The sequence below is a fragment of the Osmerus mordax genome, chromosome 1 (assembly GCF_038355195.1).
Source record: "Osmerus mordax isolate fOsmMor3 chromosome 1, fOsmMor3.pri, whole genome shotgun sequence".
In the NCBI taxonomy this organism is placed as follows: domain Eukaryota; kingdom Metazoa; phylum Chordata; class Actinopteri; order Osmeriformes; family Osmeridae; genus Osmerus; species Osmerus mordax.
The window spans coordinates 13,838,763-13,862,329 of record NC_090050.1 but is presented as its reverse complement, the minus strand read 5'-3'; the positions used below and the strand labels follow the sequence as shown (position 1 = coordinate 13,862,329).

Below are 23,567 nucleotides of genomic sequence, written 5' to 3'. Positions count from 1 at the left end.
TTTTCTTTTACTGCTCTTTCAAATTCTCCTCAGTCTTCATTCTCCTCTTTGTCCTTCCCTCTGTTTGGTTCTCTCTCACTGCAGGCCATGTCTGATATGTGTGAGGGATGTGAGGAAAGACAGTTACATTCTATGTTTATACTAGCCAAAGCCGGGCTCATCCTTTTCTTGACCCTGTAACTGGCTGGAGGCCTCCCAGGGATCGAGAGAGAAGTTTTGAAGAGTTGACACAGAGAGTCAGAATCTAAAGGGATGTGGGTGGGAGAGGGAGAGGGGAGAGAGACATTGCGAGTTGTTCATAGGGGACCTAGTTCTGAGACAGCGTTACTGCAGTCCGTCAACCCGATGCTGAGTTAAGGGTCTCACTGGAGCCTCTCCTGGATCTCAGCTCCGTGTCCATCTGTTTGGCTGATGGAGGATGTTAGACACCCAGACCCTGACCCTCTACTCCTGCACAGACCCTCACCCACCACCTTCTCCCCCTTTGCTTTCGTGCTGTGCACCGTCACCCTACACACCTGGGTCACTGCATCCATAACAGAAATCTAAAAGGGGCTGACAGATGGTACACCATGTCCACATGTATTCTTCATCATGGACCTCATTTCCCAGGAGCATTGTTATGGATGTCTGTGGCCTGGGTGCCTTGTGACAGATATGGAGAACGATGCAGAGGCTGCATGTGTCAGACTGACTTTCAGCCAGTGGCCTGTCTGATGCTCGACGCATTATATTGACTTTGACGCCTCAGTGCTGTGCTGCCTACAGATTTTCAGAGTTTGCTCCTGCAAATTGACTTGATATATCGGGGTGTTAAACCTCATTCTGCCTCTCCTCCTTCCTTGTTTGTTCAGTTTTATTCTCCCTCTCCTATTCTGTTGTTTTCTGTCCGTCACTCCGTCATGTCTCTGCCTCTTTCCCCGTGCCTATCCATCTTCCGTCCTCCTCCTCTCTGCCGTGTTTCGCTGCTGTACTGTAAGAAGAAAATGAAAAAAGATGTGCAAACATGGGGGATGGCGCCTGCAGTATTCATATTCCGGCCCAGCCCGCTCCTCCTCTCCAGCTCCCCTCACCTGCATTATTCCTCTCCCAGCGCCCCCGCTCTGGATTACACTTAAATGAGAAACGGATTGTTTCCTTTATTCGCTTATTTCAAAGAGTAATGGAGTTAATCTGTCTTCTCCTCCGTCTACAGAGGAGGGAAAGACATAAGGCGTCAGGAAGGGAAGATTGAATCACAGTGTTAAAGGCAGAAATGTCAACGCGTCTTTAATGACAGTCAGCTTGACATTTCCCCTGCAACGTTTTCATCGAAAACACTCTTCCTGGGTTTTGATTATTGTCCTGGCACACTGTGGAAAAGAGGCCATGTTCTATCATTCTGTTACAATAGGCAATGTTGTAGTGAGCATTCTGTTGGCCTGTGATATTTTACATAAAGTGATTAATAGAGCTGTTTCAATTATGCTAACTAATAAATTATACACTTAGAGTTTGTGGAGTATAAAAAAATATGATGTAATTTTAAAATCAGTTTGAGTGAACAAATAAATAAGTAGAATGTGTGAGTTAAAATAGTATGCCCATAACCTTAGACAAGCAAGGAATATCGTCATGCTCCGTGACTTGAGAGGTAAGTATTATGTCGTCTTTTCACATCTGACAACCTTGCAAATTTTCCTCCCATATATGCGAGAATTTGCTTAGTCTTTCTGAACAGTAACCATGCCAACGCAGCAATCGTGTCTAATGGATTTCCGCATGCGCTTCTTGCTGAACACATGAATCGTTATGGAAGGAATAAAGGCAAGGGGAGTGCAAGAAGGCTTTTGCTCTTTTTAAATGTCAATTGAAGCTTTTAACCAAATGGATTGGACAAACTGTTTGGTATTTTGCAACCGTCTTGGTAGTATATCACAATTGTGACAGTGGACCTACAGAATAGTTTTACAGTTATGGGGAATTTATTTACTCATTAATATTTTTTTATTTTGTTCAGAATTTGATTAGATTTGTTTTGGTCAAGGTTTATTGTTTTGCATCTGGATTCGTCCCAGGGAGGTGGAACATATAGATGTTGTGGATGACTATAGAATACTGATGAGATCATAGAGTAAACATACGCTCCTTCAGGCAGATATTCTTCCACCTGAACCAACAGATGAGTGGATTAGGAGAGTTTGCTTTACCTGGAAGCTCAGCTGTCTGGTTAATTAGAGTCAGGTACGGTATGTTGCCTGCAAGGGGAGACTCGTGATGGTAATGGAGAGGGTAAACTTCAACACTTTCTCCTCAGGCATCCATCAAATGGCCCAGGCGTAGTCTTGCAGTAATGTTGGCTCAATAGCCTGAAAGCCATCGGCTCTTTAACCCTGCAATCAGGAGAAAAACTAAGTGAGTAACTCAGTCCTGGGAGTCAACCCTCTGATACAACATTGGATTATTTCCTGGTTACTTATTCCCCTCTTTGATCGTCTGATAGCATCCTGGGGAGTTTGTGCTGAGTTGTGCTGACCAAGCCAGAAAGGCCTGTGCTGCAGGCCATGTGCCCTGGTCTCTGGGTCTGGGGTGGCTGGATCGATGTGGTGTCACTACCTTGGCCTGGGGGACCAGCTGCCACCATCCCTCATACTGGATGTCCTCATCTAGCTCCCTGTCACCTCTAAGCTGGCTGTGGTGGGGGGAAGATTTATGCAGGCCCAGACATGCTACGGTACACCAGCTGTGCTGTAGGTGGACTCAGCCAGGACACTGTGTGGTTTGCTTTGGTGTTTAGTTTGTGCTGGTTGACGTAGGATTGTCTTCCACGAAAATTGATGTGGGATACTGTAGCATTATGGGTTTGATTGTTTAGAGCCATATCAAAACTGCACAGCAAGACATACATACCTTCATATAGACACAAACAGCTGCTCATTGTTGCTGGTAGGATAAGGCACTTACTATTTACCACTCGATAACCTGAAGGATCTGATCCACTCAAGGTCGCGGGTGAAATATTATCAGTTAATGAGAAATACAGAAATATCTCCAGAGAGTGAAAGAGAGATAGCGAGAGGGTGAGGGTAAACATGCACACAAAGACGCCCACATTTGACCTTTGGAGGGCTTTCTGTCCTGTGGAGGCTTGTTCTGTGGTGATAAGAATAATGGTTTTGGCGCCATGACCCAGGGAGACCTGGCTGCTGTTGCCGGGCTGGGGATAGGTGACCAGCAGCACATATACAACTAGGGATGCGTATTGATAAGATTTTAACGATTCCGACTCCTTATCAATTCCTGCTTATCGATTCGATTCCTTATCAATTCGATTCCTTAACGATTCGATTCCTTATCGATTCTCTTATCGATTCTCCCCTCTACAGCCAACTAGGTCTGTGCGTCCTGCACCCCCCCCCCCCACACACACACTCGTTCTAAACGAATTGCTCAAACTGGCTTTGACTGGCTCTGAAATGAGCTAATACCTACCACCTCTAGGCCTCTTTAGGCCTCTGTTTTCAAAACAAAATCTAGTCGGAGATAGAAACTTTCAGTTTCCTTGTGTTCAAGCTTCTATTACTCAACACCAGTGGGACTTACAGGGGTCCTAACAAGACCCGTCGCCCTGACCTCTGTGGTAATGAAGTCTTTTGAGCGCCTTGTGCTGGCACACCTCAAAGCCATCACAGACCCTGTCCTGGACCCACTGCAGTTTGCCTACAGAGCCAACAGATCTGTGGATGACGCCGTTAACATGGCCCTCCACTTCACCCTACAGCACCTGGACTCCCCAGCATCCTATGCCAGGATCCTGTTTGTGGACTTCAGCTCTGCCTTCAACACCATCATCCCTGCCCTGCTTCAGGACAAGCTCTCCCAGCTGAACGTGCCCGACTCCACCTGCAGGTGGATCACAGACTTCCTGTCTGACAGGAAGCAGTGCGTTAAGCTGGGAACACAAGTCTCTGACTCCCGGTCCATCAGCACCGGATCTCCTCAGGGCTGTGTCCTTTCCCCTCTGCTCTTCTCCCTGTACACCAACAGCTGCACCTCCTGTCATCCGTCTGTCAAACTTATTAAGTTTGCGGACAACACCACCCTCATTGGGCTCATCTCTGACGGGGATGAGTCTGACTATAGGTGGGAAGCTGACAACCTGGTGACCTGATGTAGCCAGAACAACTTGGAGCTCAATGCTCTTAAGACAGTGGAGATGGTTGTGGACTTCAGGAAGAATACAGCCCCACTCACCCCCATCACCCTGTGCGACTCCCAAGTCAACACTGTGGAGTCTTTCCGCTTCCTGGGCACCATCCTCTCCCAGGACCTCAAGTGGGAACTGAACATTAGCTCCCTCACCAAAAAAGCACAACAGAGGATGTACTTCCTACGGCAGCTGAAGAAATTCAACCTGCCAAAGACAATGATGGTGCACTTCTACACAGCCATCGTTGAGTCCATCCTCACCTCTTCCATCACCATCTGGTACGCTGCTGCCACTGCCAAGGACAAGTGCAGCGTATCATCCGCACTGCTGAGAAGGTGATCGTCTGCAATCTGCCTACCCTCGAGGACCTGCACACCTCGAGGACCCTGAGGCGTGCGAGGAAGATTGTGGCCGACCCCTCCCACCCTGGTCACTCCCTGTTCCAGCTACTCCCCTCTGGCAGAAGGCTGCGGTCCATCAGGACCAAAACCTCACGCCATAAGAACAGTTTCTTTCCATCTGCTACTGGCCTCTTCAACAAGGCCAAGGACTCCCATTGACATTCATTCACTTATTTAACTATAAGTCCATCTAATGGCAATTCAGTATGCATAAGCCACTTTATCTCAGTATCCGACTGCACTATGTTGACCATTCACGCTGCTCATTATTCTTATTTTTATATATATTTTATTTTATATTTAAATTGTTGTATTCTTAGATTGTTTAATTCTTAGAAATAGTTAAACTTTTGTACTTGTACTTAATTTAAGATCTTTATATGTTTAGTGTTTTGCACCTCCCTGCCACAGTAAATTCCGTGTTTGTATAACATACATGGCGAATAAACCGAATTCTGATTCTGAACAACAGGGGAAATAACTTCAGTGTCACCTTTCAAAATAGACCATTTACATGCATGTACTCCAAATGGTTCAATAACACCTTTCAATGTACTTTGGGTATGTTGTTTAGGCGTGTTCAGGCACATTTAACAGGACTATTAAAAGGTTAAACAATTAAAATGCTAAGTTTAATAATGGATTAAAAATTGTTTGCTGATCACACACGCCGCCCCGATAACGTGAAATGATCAATAAGATCAATACTAATGGGAGACGAATGCCGGAGCTAAAATGTATGTTTCGAACGACGGGACAGAAGATAACTAGATCGACTACACACAATAAAGGCAAATTGCTTCACACGGTAACAAGTGGTTGTGATCACTTTTGAGCAGTTTAGCTCTACCTTTGATAGTTATAGATGAAGCGCGAACGTTAGCTGCGCTGCTGCATGCAGCAAACACATGACGTTCCAGTAACTTCATTCCATGCTGTGTGTTCAAATGCTTCTTCATATCTGTAGTATTTCCTCCCTTCGACAAAATATACTTTTTACACGCGTTACAAGTGGCGTTGTTGTCATTTTGTCGTGTGAAATACAACCAAACTTTAGAACGCTTCTTCCTAGTTGCCATGTTTGCTGCAGCCTGTGTCTGAAAAAACTATAAAAGTTCGCGCATGCGCACAGAGAATCGTTAACAGAATCGGTAAGGAATTTTGCTAACAATTTCAAGAAATCGATTCACTGGGAACCGGTTCTAAACAAGAACCCATCCCTATATACCATACAGCCTGCTTCAACTCCTCAATCCATCAGGAGAAGACAAAGACTTAAGATGTAGACCAATGCGGGGACACACACCATTAAGACAGGACTGATGATTATACATCTGAAATCTGTGTGTGTGTGTGTGTGTGTGTGTGTGTGTGTGTGTGTGTGTGTGTGTGTAGTTTGGAGTGGTTTGGGGTTGGGGGTGGCTGTAGTATTTTTTGTTGAAACAGACTGTCATTATGGTAGTGAAAATTGCTGTGTGTATTCAGTGAGATGGCCTACTGAGTGAGACCGGTATGATCAGAAGGACCTTGTTGGAGATGAGCTGTGTAGTATTTCCTTGATCTATTTGATTATTTAAATCCATCCACTTTAATTTGAAGTTAAAGTACATCTTCACTTGACACCAAACAACTTTTAGAAGAGAGCCTTGTTGAAATTCACTTAATCATTTAGTCTGTGTTCTCAACACGTCAGAGAGAGGGGAATCAAACACTTCTAAGAGACTAGAAACTACAGGTGATATTAGGTGATATTAGCGATTACCGTAATTGATTTTCTGGAACATAGTGACACGTTCATTTTCAGTTCACTGTCCTCTCCATGTCATTTTACATCTGGTTCATGGTATGAAATGTCTGAATTCCTATGTAAACATGAATCTGGTTTTAGATGATAGAGGCATTCATTAGTGTGTGTGGTGTGTGTATGTGCTGTATTTGTGTGTTTGGTGGGTCGAATCTGCAGTATACTGTTTTTTTGTTTATCCTTAAGGCACAGGAAAGACTCTGAATGTAAAATGACTTTATTGAGTAATGATCGGTGAGCATCGATCCCGGTTTTTTACTGACTCAATAACACTGGTTACAGAAGCAATTATGCCTAAAATTACAACATAGGTAGGCAGTTTGGAACAACATGGTGGTATGCTCTCTAGATTAGTTCATTGTAGATGAATGGCTACCTGCAGGCTTGGCAGAATCCATATAACCCCAGACGTTACTGTTGATGATAATGAGAGCAATATTCTATCTATCTCTATGAGACATCAATGGAATTACCTTTATTGTGGCCATCAAGATTGAAACTTGCCCATGAGAATGACTAAATGATGTGTTTCTGAGGGCACTGTTTCTTCCACTGCAACAGTGTCCTGTCTTCTCCAGATCAGATTCCACTCTGAAGAGTGATTGAAGGCAAACTGATACAGCTCCCTTTTGATGCCACAAAACCAGTTACATCCCAAGACCCCCCCCCCCCCCCCCCCCCCTCCAACAAAACAAAAAGCAAGGGAGTGATTACAGAGAGATGTCAAACACAAGTACTCCATTTTCTGCGCCTGACTTCCTAGATGGCCTTGATCTCCTCCAAGGCAGAATACAGATGAGCATGTCCCCCGGTCCAGAGGCTGGAGACTAATGGCTGGCCCGGGCCTATCTCTTGCCCTAGGGGGTTTGGAGAGGAGAGAGGATTAAAGAGTGAGGGATGAGAGGGAGGGATAATGAAGGAGATCTGTCTAAAGTCTAATCACTGATGTTTTTAGACATGATCTGGCCTAGAGAGACAGGCCTGCCTGGAGACTCCCCTCGTCCAGCCGAGCAGGATTGATCTGTCCAGACTTGTTCTCAAGGGCTCTGGAGACTGAACAGTCATATCGAACACACACCCCAGTGTCTCCATCCTTTACTCTTGTGATTGTTTAGATGTTCTGGGTGACTGTGTGTAGAACAACCGATTCAGTTTTTTCTACCCTCCTGTTGGTTGAACGTGTCCCTGGCTGTTAAACTTAACTCCTTGTGCTGGCATAGGATACATAGGATAACAACCTGGCAACACATCACGATGCCAGGTTGTTATCCTATGTAAAATGTTTCCACTTTGTGAAAATGTTGGCTTACTGTAAATTAATATTTGTAAATTGGAAAATACCATGGAAAATACCATGGATAGTTTGTTGCTTACTAAGTGTGAATTTGTAATGCTAATTGCTCCAATTGTAGGGAATCAAATCATGATGTCGTACACACAACAACTAAACAATCACAAGGGATGCCTGGGGAAAGCACTTTTATGTTAATAATGAGAGAAAAGAGAGAGAGTGAGAGAGAGACTGAGAGAGAGAGTAAGAGAGAGACTGAGAAAAAAATTGAGAGAGAAACAAAGAGACGATAAAAGAAAATGAAGCAGAGATTGGAGATTAAAAGCTAATAACCTTCTAAACAAATTCCCCATCTGCCTATTGGAAGGAACAGAGTAGAAGCTTTGTCTTTCAGTAGGCTATTTATTAAGGCCTCTCTCCAGGGTTATCATGTGTGGCTAAAAATACCATGTGAGGAAGTGCTCTTGCAATGAGAACAGAATAAGGGGGACTAACTATACTGTATGTAGTTCAGCCATGGGATGAACTGTTGCCTTCCTGTATAGGTTGTGCTTTTGGCAAGAGTTGGTTTAAAATTCTGATCATGGTATATATTTTGAGCGATCCTTTGGTACGTGTTTCACCCGTGTATCGTCCATAGATCTATCTACTTTCTATCTACGATAGAAAGATAAATGTTGCTCTACAATGCACTTTATTATCTTGATCGCCTGTTGTGGAATCAAGATCGTCAACCTTGTTGGTTGATTGCAGGGGTCAGTGATTGTGTCTGCACTACTGATATCTCCCAACTGATATCCCCCCTGACCACTCTACCAGTCGCCTACCTACACAGTTCTGTTGTAATTTGCCTCATCTGTGGTTGTACCACCTAGCTTGGGGCTGTGTGAAATGATGATATTGTAGGGTGAGATAACAGACAGGATGTAGCCTTGAGGCCATTCCATGCTCAGACTCCTTAAAAATATATTTCTGTGAGAAGGCAGGCCCATCTCTACGGTAGCTGAATGCTGGGAGAACCTGGCAGGGAGGGTCTGCAGAGTAAGAAGTATATGAAAGGAGGGGAATTTTGTTTGACATGTTTGTTCAATTTGTGGCACGTCTGAGCGGAGAGCTTCTTGATACTACAACTCTGCTGCGCAAGCTAATCAGGGAGCCGTTAGACGATGTTTCACCCACTAGTTTGCATCCACTTCTGAGGAGCAGCAACATGATTTGAAAATCGAGACTCTGAGTCTTCTCGGCACAATAAGTAATTAGGCGTGAGTTCCTGAATAACACCTCCGTTACAGCGTGTGTTCGATTTGAACGGAGTAGATGTGATGGAACATCTGTCTGGGCTTGATGTACCGTAGCAGAGGGGAGAGTAGAGTTCAAAGTATCATTGTTAGTCTGATGTTAGTCTGTATTTCTCCATACAGATGACGAGAGGAAGGTAGCCTTTCGTGGGTGGTGTCTGTGTATCCTCAGGGGCTGATCATCTGCCACCAAGAGATGACTTTCTGAAGGGGGCCCTGTAGACACGCTGGTGCCCCCTAGTTGTGGTTTTCTTCAAAGAGACAATAGAACTGCTCAAACACTCAGTTATAGACAGACACACAAACACACACGCAGACAGAAAGAAAACACACACACACACACACACACATGCACACAGATAAACACCTCCTGGGCTGAATGGAGGTGTATTAATCACACTGACGCCTCGCACTGTGATCTGTGACCGAGCCTTTTAATTGCATCCGCTCTGCTTTGCTCCTGCACTTCTTCTTTATCTCCTCTCCTCCCTCTCACTCCTGCCTGAGTTTCCTCCAGTCGTGGCCATGAGAGGGTTCTAATGCAGAGATAAGGGAGAGGAGTGGAGAGCTGCAGAGTTTTTACTGCTCTCCCCCAGGGCCACTGATAGGACAGGCCAAACTGACACTTGTCTCTGGAGCCTTAACTTTTCACTAGAGTCACTAGAACACGTGGATGTCAGTGTGGTAGGAAGATGCCACGGGAACCTTCTAGATTAGGGTGCAATTTCGAAACCGTGAAAACCACTTTTGATTTTCCAATGCTGAAAATCTTGCTTCGCTAAACCTGTGGAACGGTGTAGCCTCCTACACCAGCCCACAAAGGTGCTGTTGACAGCAAGATGTGCTTATTCAGGGTTTGTGCCACCTGCAGACAGACAAAGGGGCTAAGAGTGTGACAGCACACTAACGATGTGACAAGGTCTTGTTCAGCCTGCAAGTGCACCGGTCACAGATAACAAGCCTTCATTGTTAAAGTGAAACATGAGCACTGATGCACACAAATGTAGACAGACAGCACTTTATATATCCCCCTGAACACACATACACAATTCACCCCCTCAAACAGGCAATCACTCTTTTTTCCTGAAACTGCTGTGTGCTTTGAAACGTGCACACTGACACACAAACACACATCTTGAGTTATTTCTGTTTATCAGACTTACAAATGTGATCCAGTAAATTCAAGCTGATTATGGATTTTTATATCCCACCAAAGTTAAGTTCGTGACTAAGTGATACTACGCTATATTTGCCTTTACCCACTCATTAAACAGGTTTTGAATTTAGAGTTATTGTGGACATGCCCACCCAATCCCACTAAACTAACCATGCTCTCTTCACAGCAGGATGGGTTAGTGGACAGCATGATCTGGACTGCTCTTTCCCTCCCTCTCCCCCATGCTCAGCCCAAGTAAATCACTGTTATTTGCAAATTGAGGGGGTGGTGTTGATTGGCCTGTTGGGTTGAGGGAAGTGGTGGGGTGGCAGACAGAATGTTTACTTAGCGCCGCACCACCGCGGAGATAAACACGGCCCAAACAAAAAGAGCACAATGTACATTGTCGCCCGTTTTCATGGGATTTATCACTCCTTTGTTTCTTCCGAAGCCTGGTTGGCTGGACCTGAAGTCCTGCCTGCATCTCTAACCATGGCTGAGCTGCTACTGCCATCCGTGGTGTGTGTCACAGAAGCTGAGAGGGGCAGGTAGGGGATTTCACCATGCCTCTGCAGGACACAGGGACCTGTAAAGACTCCTCTTGGGGGAGATGGGAATGACCTGTCAGTGGGAGTGTGAGGGTGTGAAGAGAGAGGCTGATATGAGGCCAGACCAGACACACCAGTAGTAGCTGTGGTGGACGATGGTCTGTGACTGACCTGTTTGCCTTCCAGCCTCTCTGAGGGCCACCGGCAATCTGTCTGTGTGGAGCAATGGAACATACGGTAAAAGATAAGAGGGGAGTGGGGAAAACAGAGGGAGGAGAGGGAGAAAAGTCGAAGAAAGAGGGATGTAAATTGTGAAGGGAAGAATGGAGAAGCTGAGGGAAGTGCTGTAAACAGATATAGAACAAGTGGCACTAAGGGAGCACCACAGCAGCAGCCGCAGTCTGAGTTATGGTAGGATCGACTGTACCATCTACACCAAGTACATCTGGGACCGTTCCTACTGCATCCATGCCAGGCCTGGAAATCAGCTGAAAAGCGTGGCCACTGGCACAGAACAGCTCGTCCCACCAAGCACAACACTTACTTTTGTGAGTGGTGACAGCATTTGAGGCGGCGGCTGGTAGAGGTGGATGTCATGGACGCTGGCCCCCTCCCTCTTGCCCTTCCTTTGTGTTGCGTTGGCTGCACTGTCTGACAGAATGGGCCTGTACAAGCACACGGAGCATTGGAGCAGAATGACACAGTGCCCACAGCAGCAGATCTCCATACTTTGCCAAACATCCAAGCAGTGTATGGTTCACACACACACACGCACACGAACAAACACACACACACACATACAGTATGGTATGGTGGTAATGAAGATTTCTGTTCTCCAAAATCCCACACACAAGCATAGCCTGCTAAGACAAACCATGGTGAGAGACCCAACCGTGGTCTCTTAGTACTAGTCAAATACTAACCAGCACGATGCTGCATACAGTACCGTAAGAGTGTGTCTGTACATCAGTGAGGCTTTACCCCCTCTGCTCCTCTCCTATCCAGCAAGACCCAGGTAAACAGGTGAGGTGAAAAAGTGAGGCAAGAAGCAGCATTGATTGAACCTAGGGGGGCCAGGGGTTTTAATAAGGGCTGCATGGACGGCTGGAGAGTGGCTTACTTTACTGACCTTCAGGGCCGTCCACTGAGAAAACAAACACTTGAGCTCTGAGTCCTGTCTTCATTCATCCGGGGGAGGAACTGAGGGGGAGGATTTAGAGCACACCTGGCAGCAGCTCAATTCACACCTTGGCTTGACTTGCCGTTAACACCTCCACACTCTGACACACCATCTTTCTTTCTCTCACACACTCTTCCACTAGCTCTCTCGCTTTCTCTCTTTCACTCTGTCTCTCCCATTATCTCTCTCTCTCTCTCTCACACACACACACACCCACACACACACACACACTTTCCTTCTCTCGCCCTTTTACACTGTCTGTTCAAGGTGGGAATTTTACGCCTTCATGCTACCTTTCAGTTTGGTGTAAAAGGTACAAACACAGAACGGGGGGTCATTGTTGTACTGGCATTAAGCCACCAGCGGAGGTAGTCACAGAGTCGAATTGAAGTCTGTGTACAAAGGAGAGCCAGCAAGGCGAGGCTACACACACTAGATGCCGATGCTGACGTGCTCTGATGGCGGAATACCAGCATGCTAACTAAAATCCTCGCAAGGAGCCATTCTGCTGGCTTTCAGTGGTTTTGTGTAAACAAGCAAAGCTCGGAATAACGAGGGGTCTTCTCTATGGTAATATTACAGGATCTATGTTTTATAAGTTCTATAATTTCTATAGTTGTATCTGTTCTCTCTAGTACACACACAAACTCTTTAAATCGGTCTTTAATCTCTCTTACACACAAGAGTTCCATCTCTCTCTCTCTCTCTCTCTCTCTCTCTCTCTCTCTCTCTCTCTCTCTCTCTCTCTCTCACACTGTTACTCTCATACTCTCTTCTCACCACCACAGGCAATCCAAGGATACTGTATGAAGGGGTTGTAGTGTGCTACTAAAGACCATTGCAAACAGCATTAACTGAGAGTGTCTGGAACATTGTATTACTGGTGGACTAGTCCTCCCTCAGGGAGTGGCAAGGGCCCTGCTGGAACCCAGGGCCTGGGAACTGGCCCAACAACCTCCAAGGGATTCACAGGACGTCACAACACCATGGCACATGACCTGGCAAGGCCTTGTGGATTCCCATGCCAACCACTTTCCTGTCACCAGGATGTGTAGGAGAGCAAGAGAGCTTGAGTACAGAGATGGCCTCTGAGCATACACACACACACACACACTGCCTTATAGCCTTGCTCTGCAACCCCCACTATGAATAACCAGCCAAAGTGACAACAATAACTGTTCAGTTAAAGCTAATTGTCTTGTCCGTTAGTCATTCACATTTACATAATATGCATATCTTCTCTCAATGGACACTGTCTGGTAGCCTTGGACAACAAAATCAGATCTCGGTTTCAGTGAAATTACCAACTGTGAGCATAATTATGTCATAATTGAACTTTTCCATATGAAAACAAGAAAACATGGCAAGAGTAAAAAAAAATCTTATTGGTTATAAAGTTCTCCATGACACATACTGTGTTCTGCTGATCACTGTACAAGAGAGAAAACTGTTTGATGAATGGCAACATTGTTCAAATTATGTTTGCAAATTTCTTCATTACTTGCAATTACTCTAAAGTTGAAACATCAACCTAATTTGTGCAATGTGTGCACCAGTAGTTGAGAAGATCTCTTGCTTTATTAGTCTGTTGTTTTGTGCATCATTTGACAAGGAGCAAGGCGATAAATCGGATAGATGGCTTGATAAAAAGCTTGTCGTGCAGAATTCTTGAAGGAGGATTTTGAAAAATGGGATCAGCAAGGCTCATAACGGGTTATCTGTTCCCCAGGTGATTTATGAAATCAATTTGTCTTATTATCAGCTCAAAGAGTGTGAATGACAGATAAGATCATTTCAGAGCCTTTTTAACTGGCAGGATGTGTGTGAGTTTTGTGTACTGCACATATTTTCCCTCCAACATACCCAAGTCTCAGATGTAGTGGTTCCGATTGATTATGATTAGATTGTCTCTCCATTCGGTACCAGTAGTGAGTCCTCGCTAAACAGTCCTGGGTTTCTGGAAGCTTCCCTCTGGTGCCAGTAATGGTGCCATCTGCTAACTAAAGATGTCTAGTTGTGCATCAGTCCCTTTGCTCTGGAGGACATGTTCCCTGATGTTACACTTCCTCCATGTCTGACAAGACCCTGTCCCCATGACAGTGGCTGACTCTCATTATCTGAATGATGGCTGATGGTGCTATGAATGGAATCGTTCTTGCCCGCTTTAGGTGTTCACGGCAACACCTGTGTGTCATGCAGACGGTGGAGCTGTACTGTTTATGAGAGGTATGCATAGCTGTTCCATGACATCACTCTCCCCCCACACACACACTCCCCCCTTCTCTCTCTCTCTCTCTCTCTCTCTCTCTCTCTCTCTCTCTCTCTCTCTCTCTCTCTCTCTGCCTGTCAACTTTGATCATGAGGGATGCCGGACGTCTTCCAAAGCCAATGCTGGTCTTTTGGAGCGGAAAGCCCACAGTCAGCCCCGACACTCCCCTGTCCTCTGTACCCCTCACACCCTCTCAGAGCAGCAGAGTGGAGAATGTGACTGACATTCCTCACATTGTTCTATGTGTATCTCTCCCATTGTCTCAGTCAGGCGGAAGCCCTGAAATGTCACTTTAGATTGTGTTCTGTGTGCAGGGTAGCATTTGGAAGGGGAAACTTGATTGAGAAATATAAAGAGTTTCACAGTCTACTGAGTTAAAGGGGTCTTTCTGCATGCCTTCCCTTGAGAATGCAAAAAATAGAAATACTGTCATGCTGTTATTTTCAAAAACAGATCCCTTGTGCAGCTCTTTTACACTGTAGCCTTGAAGGTTAATCAGAGAATGGATGTAGCATTAAAATGGTGGAAAATGCAAGTTAGTCCTATGATGTACAGATGCTCTACAGATGTCTCACCTCATAACTTAAATGTCAACTCTGTCTCATCTCATATCCCTCCCTTCCTTCTCTCTCTCTCTCTCTCTCTCTCTCTCTCTCTCTCTCTCTCTCTCTCTCTCTCTCTCTCTCTCTCTCTCTCTCTCTCTCTCTCTCTCTCTCTCTCTCTCTCTCTCTGTAGTGAAATTCATGGATTGCCAGCAAAACAAAGAAGTGGGCTTTGTGAGCAGTGACCCAAACTTTGGCGTTCATCCTGATGGCTCAGTGTATGCTGAGCAGGAGGTGGCCAACCTGTCTGAACCGGTCCAGTTCATGGTCACCGCGAGGGCGGTTCATGACCCCCACATCTGGGAGACCACCGTAAAACTGGCCCTGGCTGGACACCCCCCCTCCTTACTCATGAGTCAGGTAAGGTGATGACACAACATCATTGCATGTGCAACGTTATAAAATGTTCTGGAATGGATAGGCTTATGTTCAGATCGTACGTAACTGTTCTGTACCTCCATTGAGATTAGTTTCAAGAACTGTCTGGAATTACGCAGGTATGTTTGAAAAAATTCACTTTTTTAAACAATTTGAAAAGCATTGAATAGAATATGGTGGTCTCCCAGATAGGATTTTTTCCTGAAATGACATATGGATGGATTAAGCCCCACTCCTGAACATGTAGCTACAGTAATAATTTACTAAAGTCTGAAAAGACCTAGTGCTGAAGTGGGAATACAGGTCTGCCCACTCCTAACAGCACAATAATGGAGTGCATGAAATAATTGACATTGATTGAGTTAATGTTCCACTCTGGCAGAGGAAGGCGAGAACCAGGTGATGCAGTAGAAGTATATAATTATGTTCCCCACACTGCGGCAACAAGAGACATTCAATAATAGAAAAATAAATAATTGTGTTGCAGCAATCAAATGGAAATTTGAAAACAAGTTTTAAAAACGTGTAAAAATGTTACTTGGCATTTACGCTTTGTACTTTTTAAATACGTTTGCTGCTGATATGAATAATGTTGGTCCCCAGGTAATATCAGTGTGAAATATTTTCCCTGTAAAAGTTGGAATAAGTAATAGGAATTGTTTCATTAAGCATGTAACCTTGAAAAGTATGTAACTGTGCAGCTCAAGATAAGGCATACAAACTGCTATGTTTGAAGAAAAATGTCATCCTCTTCAGAAATAGTAAGAAAGGGCTTCAGCAGCCAGATGCAACACTCCTGAGTAAGCCACACCTTTCCCAGTGTTCGGCTGGCCTCGACTCCAGTGTGATCCTCTGCGTTTGTGGTCGTGGATCAGGATCCAGGGGAGACCGTGATGTCCTTCCCGATGGCACGGAGTTGTTCCCTATGCCAGGGCGAACCACAATGACAAACAGCACTGCAGACAGCAAGAGACTCAGGGGATGGAGAGACATGACCTCCAGCTGCCCTGTCCTCTCCACCTGACACCCTCCTTCCAGTATTCCCGCATACCGCTATCCCTTCATTTTTCCTTCTACCCCTCTTCCTAACCTGGGGTCTACAGCATAGCCCACATCAGCAGCAGTGCAGCTGCATTTGTGGGAGAGGATTTGCTCTAGAAAGCTCCATTTAATGATAATGATCTCTCCTAATCTTTTAAACGCATTGTTCCCTATTATGTACATAAAAAGAAAAGTCAGCTGTTGCAGTTTGAGTTAGACTCTTATCTGAAAACCAATATGATTTAAAGGGAGAGGAGTGCAGTAATAACATTAACCTCACCACAGTTGAACCCAATGTAATGAAGGCCATACAACACCATACCAGCAGCCTGTTAGGATGGTCTGTATACCATGCGGAGATCCACTCCTTCCAAAGAGATTAACAGATAGACAAGGCCATTAACAGATAGACAAGGCCATTTTGCGGGTTGAGTTTCAAAGTGTTCTCTGACATGTATACAGAGATTCATTGCTCTCTCATTATGACATTCTATTAATTGAAGGCTTGGTTGATGTCCTCTAAGATGAATTGCTCTCAAAACTGGGGTAATCTTGTTATTATCTCTGCAATGTGCGTATTGTTGCGTGTTTTCCTCAAAGATCCCACCTGGTACAGGATGAATGTCCTTGTCTGTCATCCTGACATTCCCCAGGTTTGTTAGTCTATGAGTCAGGAATAAAGTCACTTGGGCATTAAAGCCCCACTGGTTTATATTTACTCTGGCTATCAGGCCTCAGTCAGGTAGGGTAGCTGGGTCTTTTTCTCCCTGTTTCTCTCTGCATTCCCTCTGCTGATTTCATGCCCGCTGACCTGCATTTTCCTCCAGCTTAGAGCCAACCACATCAGTCATGCACCAGTAATCTGTAGCTTGTGGAACCGGTGTTGGGGCTTATTTGGTTGCATTTATTCCCCCCTCCCCAGACCGCTTCACCTGTTTGTGGTAGATTAGTGGGAAGACCAGGAGGATATAGGGAGCTAGGACCCAGGGGTCCTCTGGTCAGTGGTTGGGCAGTACACAAGGTCAATATAGAGTTGTTTGAGCTATGTGTCCAACGAGAAAAATATGTTTAAGCATCCAGACAAAATTCAAAAGGATCTTTTAGATGTGAGATTTGACATCTCCTATCTGTTGTTTCGGTTTCCTTCCATCTCCGTTTAATCTGGGATGAGAGCGCACTGATAACTACAGGCCCCTGCTCAGTGTTCATTTAAGAGAACCAGGTTGGGAGAAAAGCAGGCCTTCAAAGACGGCAACAGCAACACAAATATATGAAATGCTTTCAGTAATGAGTAAAATAAATGAAAGGAAAGACATTGTGAAATGGAAAATGCCCCTGTACTGTAAGGACTTGCCGCCTGTTCATCAGAATGATAACCTCCAGATGTCAGCTCCAGGCCTGCCGGGCTGACTGATGCCCCAGCGACATGCAGCATGGCTGGGAGGAGAGCAGCCAGCTGGCCTGCCTGCCAGCTCTGGGCCTGAGGACGAGGAGGCCCCCAGGCGGATCTGGGACTGATTTCACACTGACTGCCTCCTGTTTACACACACACACACACACACACACACACACACACACAGACAGACAGACACACACAGTGACACACACTCACACAGACACACACAAACATGCATCACACATCCACAATCCACCTCTCAGGCAGCTTTTTTCCTTAGCTTTTTTCTGCCTTTGTAATTGTTGCAATGTCTGTCACAGTGCCAGCTTCGCCAGGCTGTCATTTGCCATGCTGTTTGGAGAGGGAGTCACATGGTCTCTGTGCAGTGATATCATCCATGAGCAGACTCCGAATAAAGGCTCTCGCTCTGCTCCTCTCTGCTCTGTCCTGGCTGCTTGGCACGCACGATAGAGGAATGTGGGCGGATGTCAGTGCCAGATGCATCCAACCCATTATCACCAGTCCTGATGTCCTGCATTCGTCAGCATACTCGAGCCCTGATAGCCAAGGAGAGCTTTATGACTGTTATTCAATAGATAGCTGTGTGATGGAGATTGGGTGTTTATCATACATTAGAACACATTGAGGAACCATAATTGAATATTTAGGAGCCGTTCTTTCTTTTTCTTTTAGTAACTATCTGGTCCATATGTATAAGTGCCGGTATATTTAAATGTTGTCGTGCTTTGTTTGACAGTTTTTTGTGTTCTCCATCATCTGTACCTCCCAATCTTCCTCTGTTTGTGATTTTGGTTGGCTGACACCCCCTCCCCCTGCTAGACACACACAGTCACACACGAGCACGCACACATACACACACTCACACTAATTCCACCTGCCACCCATGAAAGGACTGGCACCCTCCCATCTCGCCCCACTGCCCCAGTGCCGGTACCTGTGAGCGTTGTGGATGAGCGGTGTTGGAGCGAGAGTTATCTTATCTGGGCAACCCATCTGGTCCCTTATCCCTTACCTCCCCCTCTCTTCTCCATCTCTCTCTCTCTCTCTCTCTCCCCTCTTCTCTCATCCACCTTTCTCCTCCCTCTCTCTCCCTCTTTCCTCTCGCTCCTTCTCTCTCTCCTTTCTCCCCCTAGCTGCTGCAGGACTACCACTACAGCTACCGTGAGACTTGCAGCAACCCCTGTAGTTAAATCCACTAAGCTGTAAGAATTAAAACCAAATCGGGAAATATACAGTATGTTTCCCCAGGTTTAGCTTACATCTGTCTTTCTCATCTGAAAACCCTACGGCAGGGGTTTTAATAGGCTGACCATTCCGTGTGTGTGCACATTTGTGTGTGAGTGTATGTTTGTGTGTGCGGGTGTTTGATTTCTTGAAGGCTTGCAAGATGTGTGTCTGTTTGTGGACACACAGTGTGCAGGTTTAACAGAGGAATTTGGCTTAACGTGACAGCAGTGTAGAGTATGTGCATGTCTGTGTGGGGGAGAAGAGGCAACAACAGGATTACAGGATTACACCAAGCAGCAGTGTAAGACATGGGCATACAGAACACCTCTATGTGTGTATGGAGAGACCTAAACACTGCTCAGTGCACACATCCTCTCAAATACCAGAAGAGAAATTCACATTTCAATTTAAACTGCTTGCACTATCACATGGTTAAGCTTTTCTATCATTTTTAGGAGAGGTCAGACCGAACGATGTTCTTCAAGTTAAAAGTGGAACAATACAGACCAACAAGGGTTTTACTATTGTATCCCTTTTTATTTATTCTGCTCTCTCCTTTCATCCCCTGTCATGCTGAGAGTTACTGTCTTGGTAAACTAAGACCAGAGGCTCTGGGCTGTAATCTCCCACTGCCTTTCACCAATCAGCAGGATCAAGGGGGGTTCCCACACCCTGTTCTGCCTCTCATTAAAGTGATATTTCATCAATGCGCCCTACCAGGGTTTAATGTCACGGGGATCATCCCAGGAGCCAGCGCTGCTGTATGGCCCAGTCAGGAGTCCAGGCAGGGGACTGCCTGCTGCTGTATGGCCCAGTCAGGAGTCCAGGCAGGGGACTGCCTGCTGCTGTATGGCCCAGTCAGGAGTCCAGGCAGGGGACTGCCTGCTGCTGTATGGCCCAGGAGACTGCCAGCTGTGGCAAGCTGAGGAGGCCTCTCATGGACATAGAAGACATAAAGACATCGAAGTTCACCTCTGAGGACCATGCAGGCCAGCTGTAACCCGGCTGCACCCTCAGCATGTGTCTGCTGCTGAAAGCCAAGGCAGTGGCTACTGATGCCAAGTGACTTATAGAAATGCATCACAACCATAAAGCCAGCATTGTGTTGAACCTTCCCTGTTGGATTACAGTTGATTACCAGGCTTGTGCTCTGTACCTGCTTTTGTTAGATAGATGGATAGATGGCTATACTGTATAACTCCCACTTGGTCTGAGACTCTGGTGTATACTGTATTATCTATCTATATATAAATATAAATATCTAAATCTATATATAGGGAAAGAGATATACTGATAACTATCATTTCAATTAACTGTTTTGATCCGAAAATAAATGAATAATTCCTAATATCAATATCTACTGATGGAGGTCATGATTGTGTCTCCGTGCAGGTTGGTGTGGAGGAGATGCTGTCAAAGGTGTGGGACTCCCAACCCAGAGTCATCAGGTTTCCACGGAAACATCAGAGGAGTTCTTCTGTCAACGGGCTGAGACGTCAGAAGCGAGACTGGGTCATCCCACCAATCAATGTCCCTGAAAACTCCAGAGGTCCCTTCCCCCAGATGCTTGTCAGAGTAAGTGACAGTTACTACGATCAGCACCACACATTGGGATCTTGTCCAATAATAAGGTGAATGAGACATGTTCAAGTTCAAGTTTCTCTGTTAACCTCCGTTTGAAAACGAACACAAGCTAGACAGACCCATATTTTCTTTCGAAGGGCCTCTAGTTAGTAAGCTAGTAATGCGACTAGAGGCTGGAATAGAATGCACATTTCAGACAATCACTGTGGAGGCGACATCAGCACTCTTGTATTTTCTATCAAGTGACAACAGCAGGTGAAGAGGTATCCACTTATCTCAGATTGCAGGCATGATACCAAGTGGTTTGTCTGGAGATTTGAAACCTGTATACGACAAATAAACCAAATATACAAAGCAGAAAAGGGAAGATCAAACATGTTTCTGTAATTTTTGTCTAACTATTCCTTTTATAAAGGCACATTTTCAATTTGACTGCCTATTGTCTGTAATTAGCTTGGGGTGTGTCCAGTCAGCCTGTAGCAAGCTTGCATGGATTACTAACAGGATAGTGGTGCGACCCTTTCATTCCTGCAGCTCTAGAAGAGCTGTGGTGTGACAGTGTGGATCTGAACTGCTCCGTCTCTTATCAGTCACCCAGACAGACGTCCATGCTGGGGACAGCTCTCACTGGGCCTCCACACATGCACACAGACACACTAGCAAACAAACATACACACACACACACATAGGTTTCTTCACGCCCATTTGTACAGCGCAGCTTACATTCCCGGATTACTGGAATCGCCTTTCACCAATGTGTCGGCAAGAGGGCAGATTTTCCACCAAAGCGACAAAACCATCACCCTCATAAACACACACACTGCAGGGCCACGGTATGTGAGGGGAGGCGTGGAATTGTACCTCCCTGCAGGAGAAAAGGACCTTATTCTATCCTTTTTTCTCATGTTGGGTGTTAGATTGCTGGATTTAGTAATACCATAGAGGTTGCTTTGAACTGGTGTTGGTGTGTATGTGTGTGTGTGTGCGTGTGTGTGCGTGTGTGTGCGCGTGTGTGTATGTGTGTGTGTGCCAGCCTGTTTCTCTGCCACGGGAATATGATTCATGTCTACTGGCCTCTCAAGATACTCCATTCTAGACCAGTGTATTGAGAAAGACTGGAAAAATCACAGAGGGATTTAGGTGTTTCTTGTATTTCCCTTGTCTAAGAAGTGTCCACAGTTCATTCCAGAATGCACTACCTCTTCTGCTGAAGGAACACCGAGGATCTTGGGTTACATAGATGATAAACCCACTCACATAGTTGTGTTCTCCAAGGTTAAAAAGACAATTCACTTTTTGAGTGTAATTATTTGTTTTCATCTGCCAGCTCAGTGCCTCCAGTATCACTCTCATGTTTTAGTTCAGAATTGATCAGGCCAGTACATGTCCTCCTCATCATCATCATCATTTGTAAACAGGTTGTGCACTACATTGAGCCAACGCTGTCTGGTTGCAGATCTAATGAGGTGGAACCAAAGACTATTGTAGTATTCCAAGTAAAGATGCCCCATCTATCATACGAAGGGAAATTATCCCCATGTGACCAGCACAGTTCTACATCCCCATGTGACCAGCACAGTTCTACACCCCATGTTGCCAGCACAGTTCTACACCCCATGTGACCAGCACAGTTCTACATCCCCATGTGACCAGCACAGTTCTACACCCCCATGTGACCAGCACAGTTCTATATCCCCATGTGACCAGCACAGTTCTACATCCCCATGTGACCAGCACAGTTCTACATCCCCATGTGACCAGCACAGTTCTACACCCCATGTGACCAGCACAGTTCTACATCCCCATGTGACCAGCACAGTTCTACACCCCATGTGACCAGCACAGTTCTACACCCCATGTGACCAGCACAGTTCTACACCCCATGTGACCAGCACAGTTCTAGATCCCGATTTGACCAGCACAGTTCTACATCCCCATGTGACCAGCACAGTCTACATCCCCATGTGACCAGCACAGTTCTACATCCCCATGTGACCAGCACAATTCTACATCCCCATGTGACCAGCACAGTCTACATCCCCATGTGACCAGCACAGTTCTACATCCCCATGTGACCAGCACAGTCTACATCCCCATGTGACCAGCACAGTTCTACATCCCCATGTGACCAGCACAATTCTACATCCCCATGTGACCAGCACAGTTCTACATCCCCATGTGACCAGCCCGCTTCTACATCCCCATGTGACCAGCACAGTTCTACACCCCATGTGACCAGCACAGTTCTACATCCCCATGTGACCAGCACAGTTCTACGTCACTGCTGGGCAATTATGACATGTTCAATTCACTCACTAGATGTCAAGTTGTGTTGCTTTGAAAACATTGACTAACAATTGTGCTAAAATCGAATTGCCTTGAAGTAACTTTATTATTATTGATTTTAAATGAAAACAATATGTTGTGCTAATAAAATAAAATGAAAATAGTATAAAAACATTGTAGATAGATACTATAGAGAGAGACAGAGAAAGATGAGAAGAAAAGGAACAGCCTTAGATGGCAGTTGTAGGTGAGAGCGAGGGAGAGAGAGAGAGACAAAGATAGGAGAATAGACAGAGGGAAAGAGAGAGAAGGCATTTAGAGGTTGTAGTAAATCTGCAAGGTGAGAAAGGCCAGAATTAGTTTCAGGCCATTTGTGGCATTCTCATCTCAGCTGTCTCCTCCAGCACCCACAACTAAAGCCAATGAGGCTGAGCTGATGGAGTCCAGTCATCAAGAGGAGAGATGAGCTCCTCATCTGCTCCTAACCACACCTCACCTCTGACTCCTGGTCCTACTGGCAAATAACAGAAACTAATTATGAAGAGCGAAAACAGCAGACAGGGCACAGCACAGCTTCCATGTGAGAGACTTTGATTGAAGTTATGATATCTGAAGGCAAACGCCCACTCAGGAGTGAGATAGAGAATTGCAGCTGAAATCTTGTCTGCTGGCTTCATGGCTTTATATTGAACTCAAGGATTTCAAGGACAACCCTGACTTAATGAAGGCAGACACTAATCACAACTGGCTCATTCTGCTCTTTTAACAAAGGGAGCCAATGAGGCAGAGTTGTCGACGACACCCTGAGGTAGACGATGTGCGCTCCAGTTCTCCCTCACCTTATCCACGTCTGGAGGCTGGACATTTACATCTGCTTATGTGTGATGCATTCGCAG

General features: G+C 45.5%; 1 protein-coding gene across 1 annotated transcript in view; it reads left to right on the top strand.

Moving 5' to 3' along the window:
* The window catches only part of cdh4 (cadherin 4, type 1, R-cadherin (retinal)), a 116,015-nt gene that overhangs the window by 62,137 nt on the left and 30,311 nt on the right, over positions 1 to 23,567 (top strand). The window contains exons 4-5 of the mRNA XM_067233986.1: positions 14,872 to 15,098; positions 20,194 to 20,376. Coding sequence (XP_067090087.1) covers positions 14,872 to 15,098; positions 20,194 to 20,376 — 410 coding nt within the window. The remainder of the gene's footprint in view (positions 1 to 14,871; positions 15,099 to 20,193; positions 20,377 to 23,567) is intronic.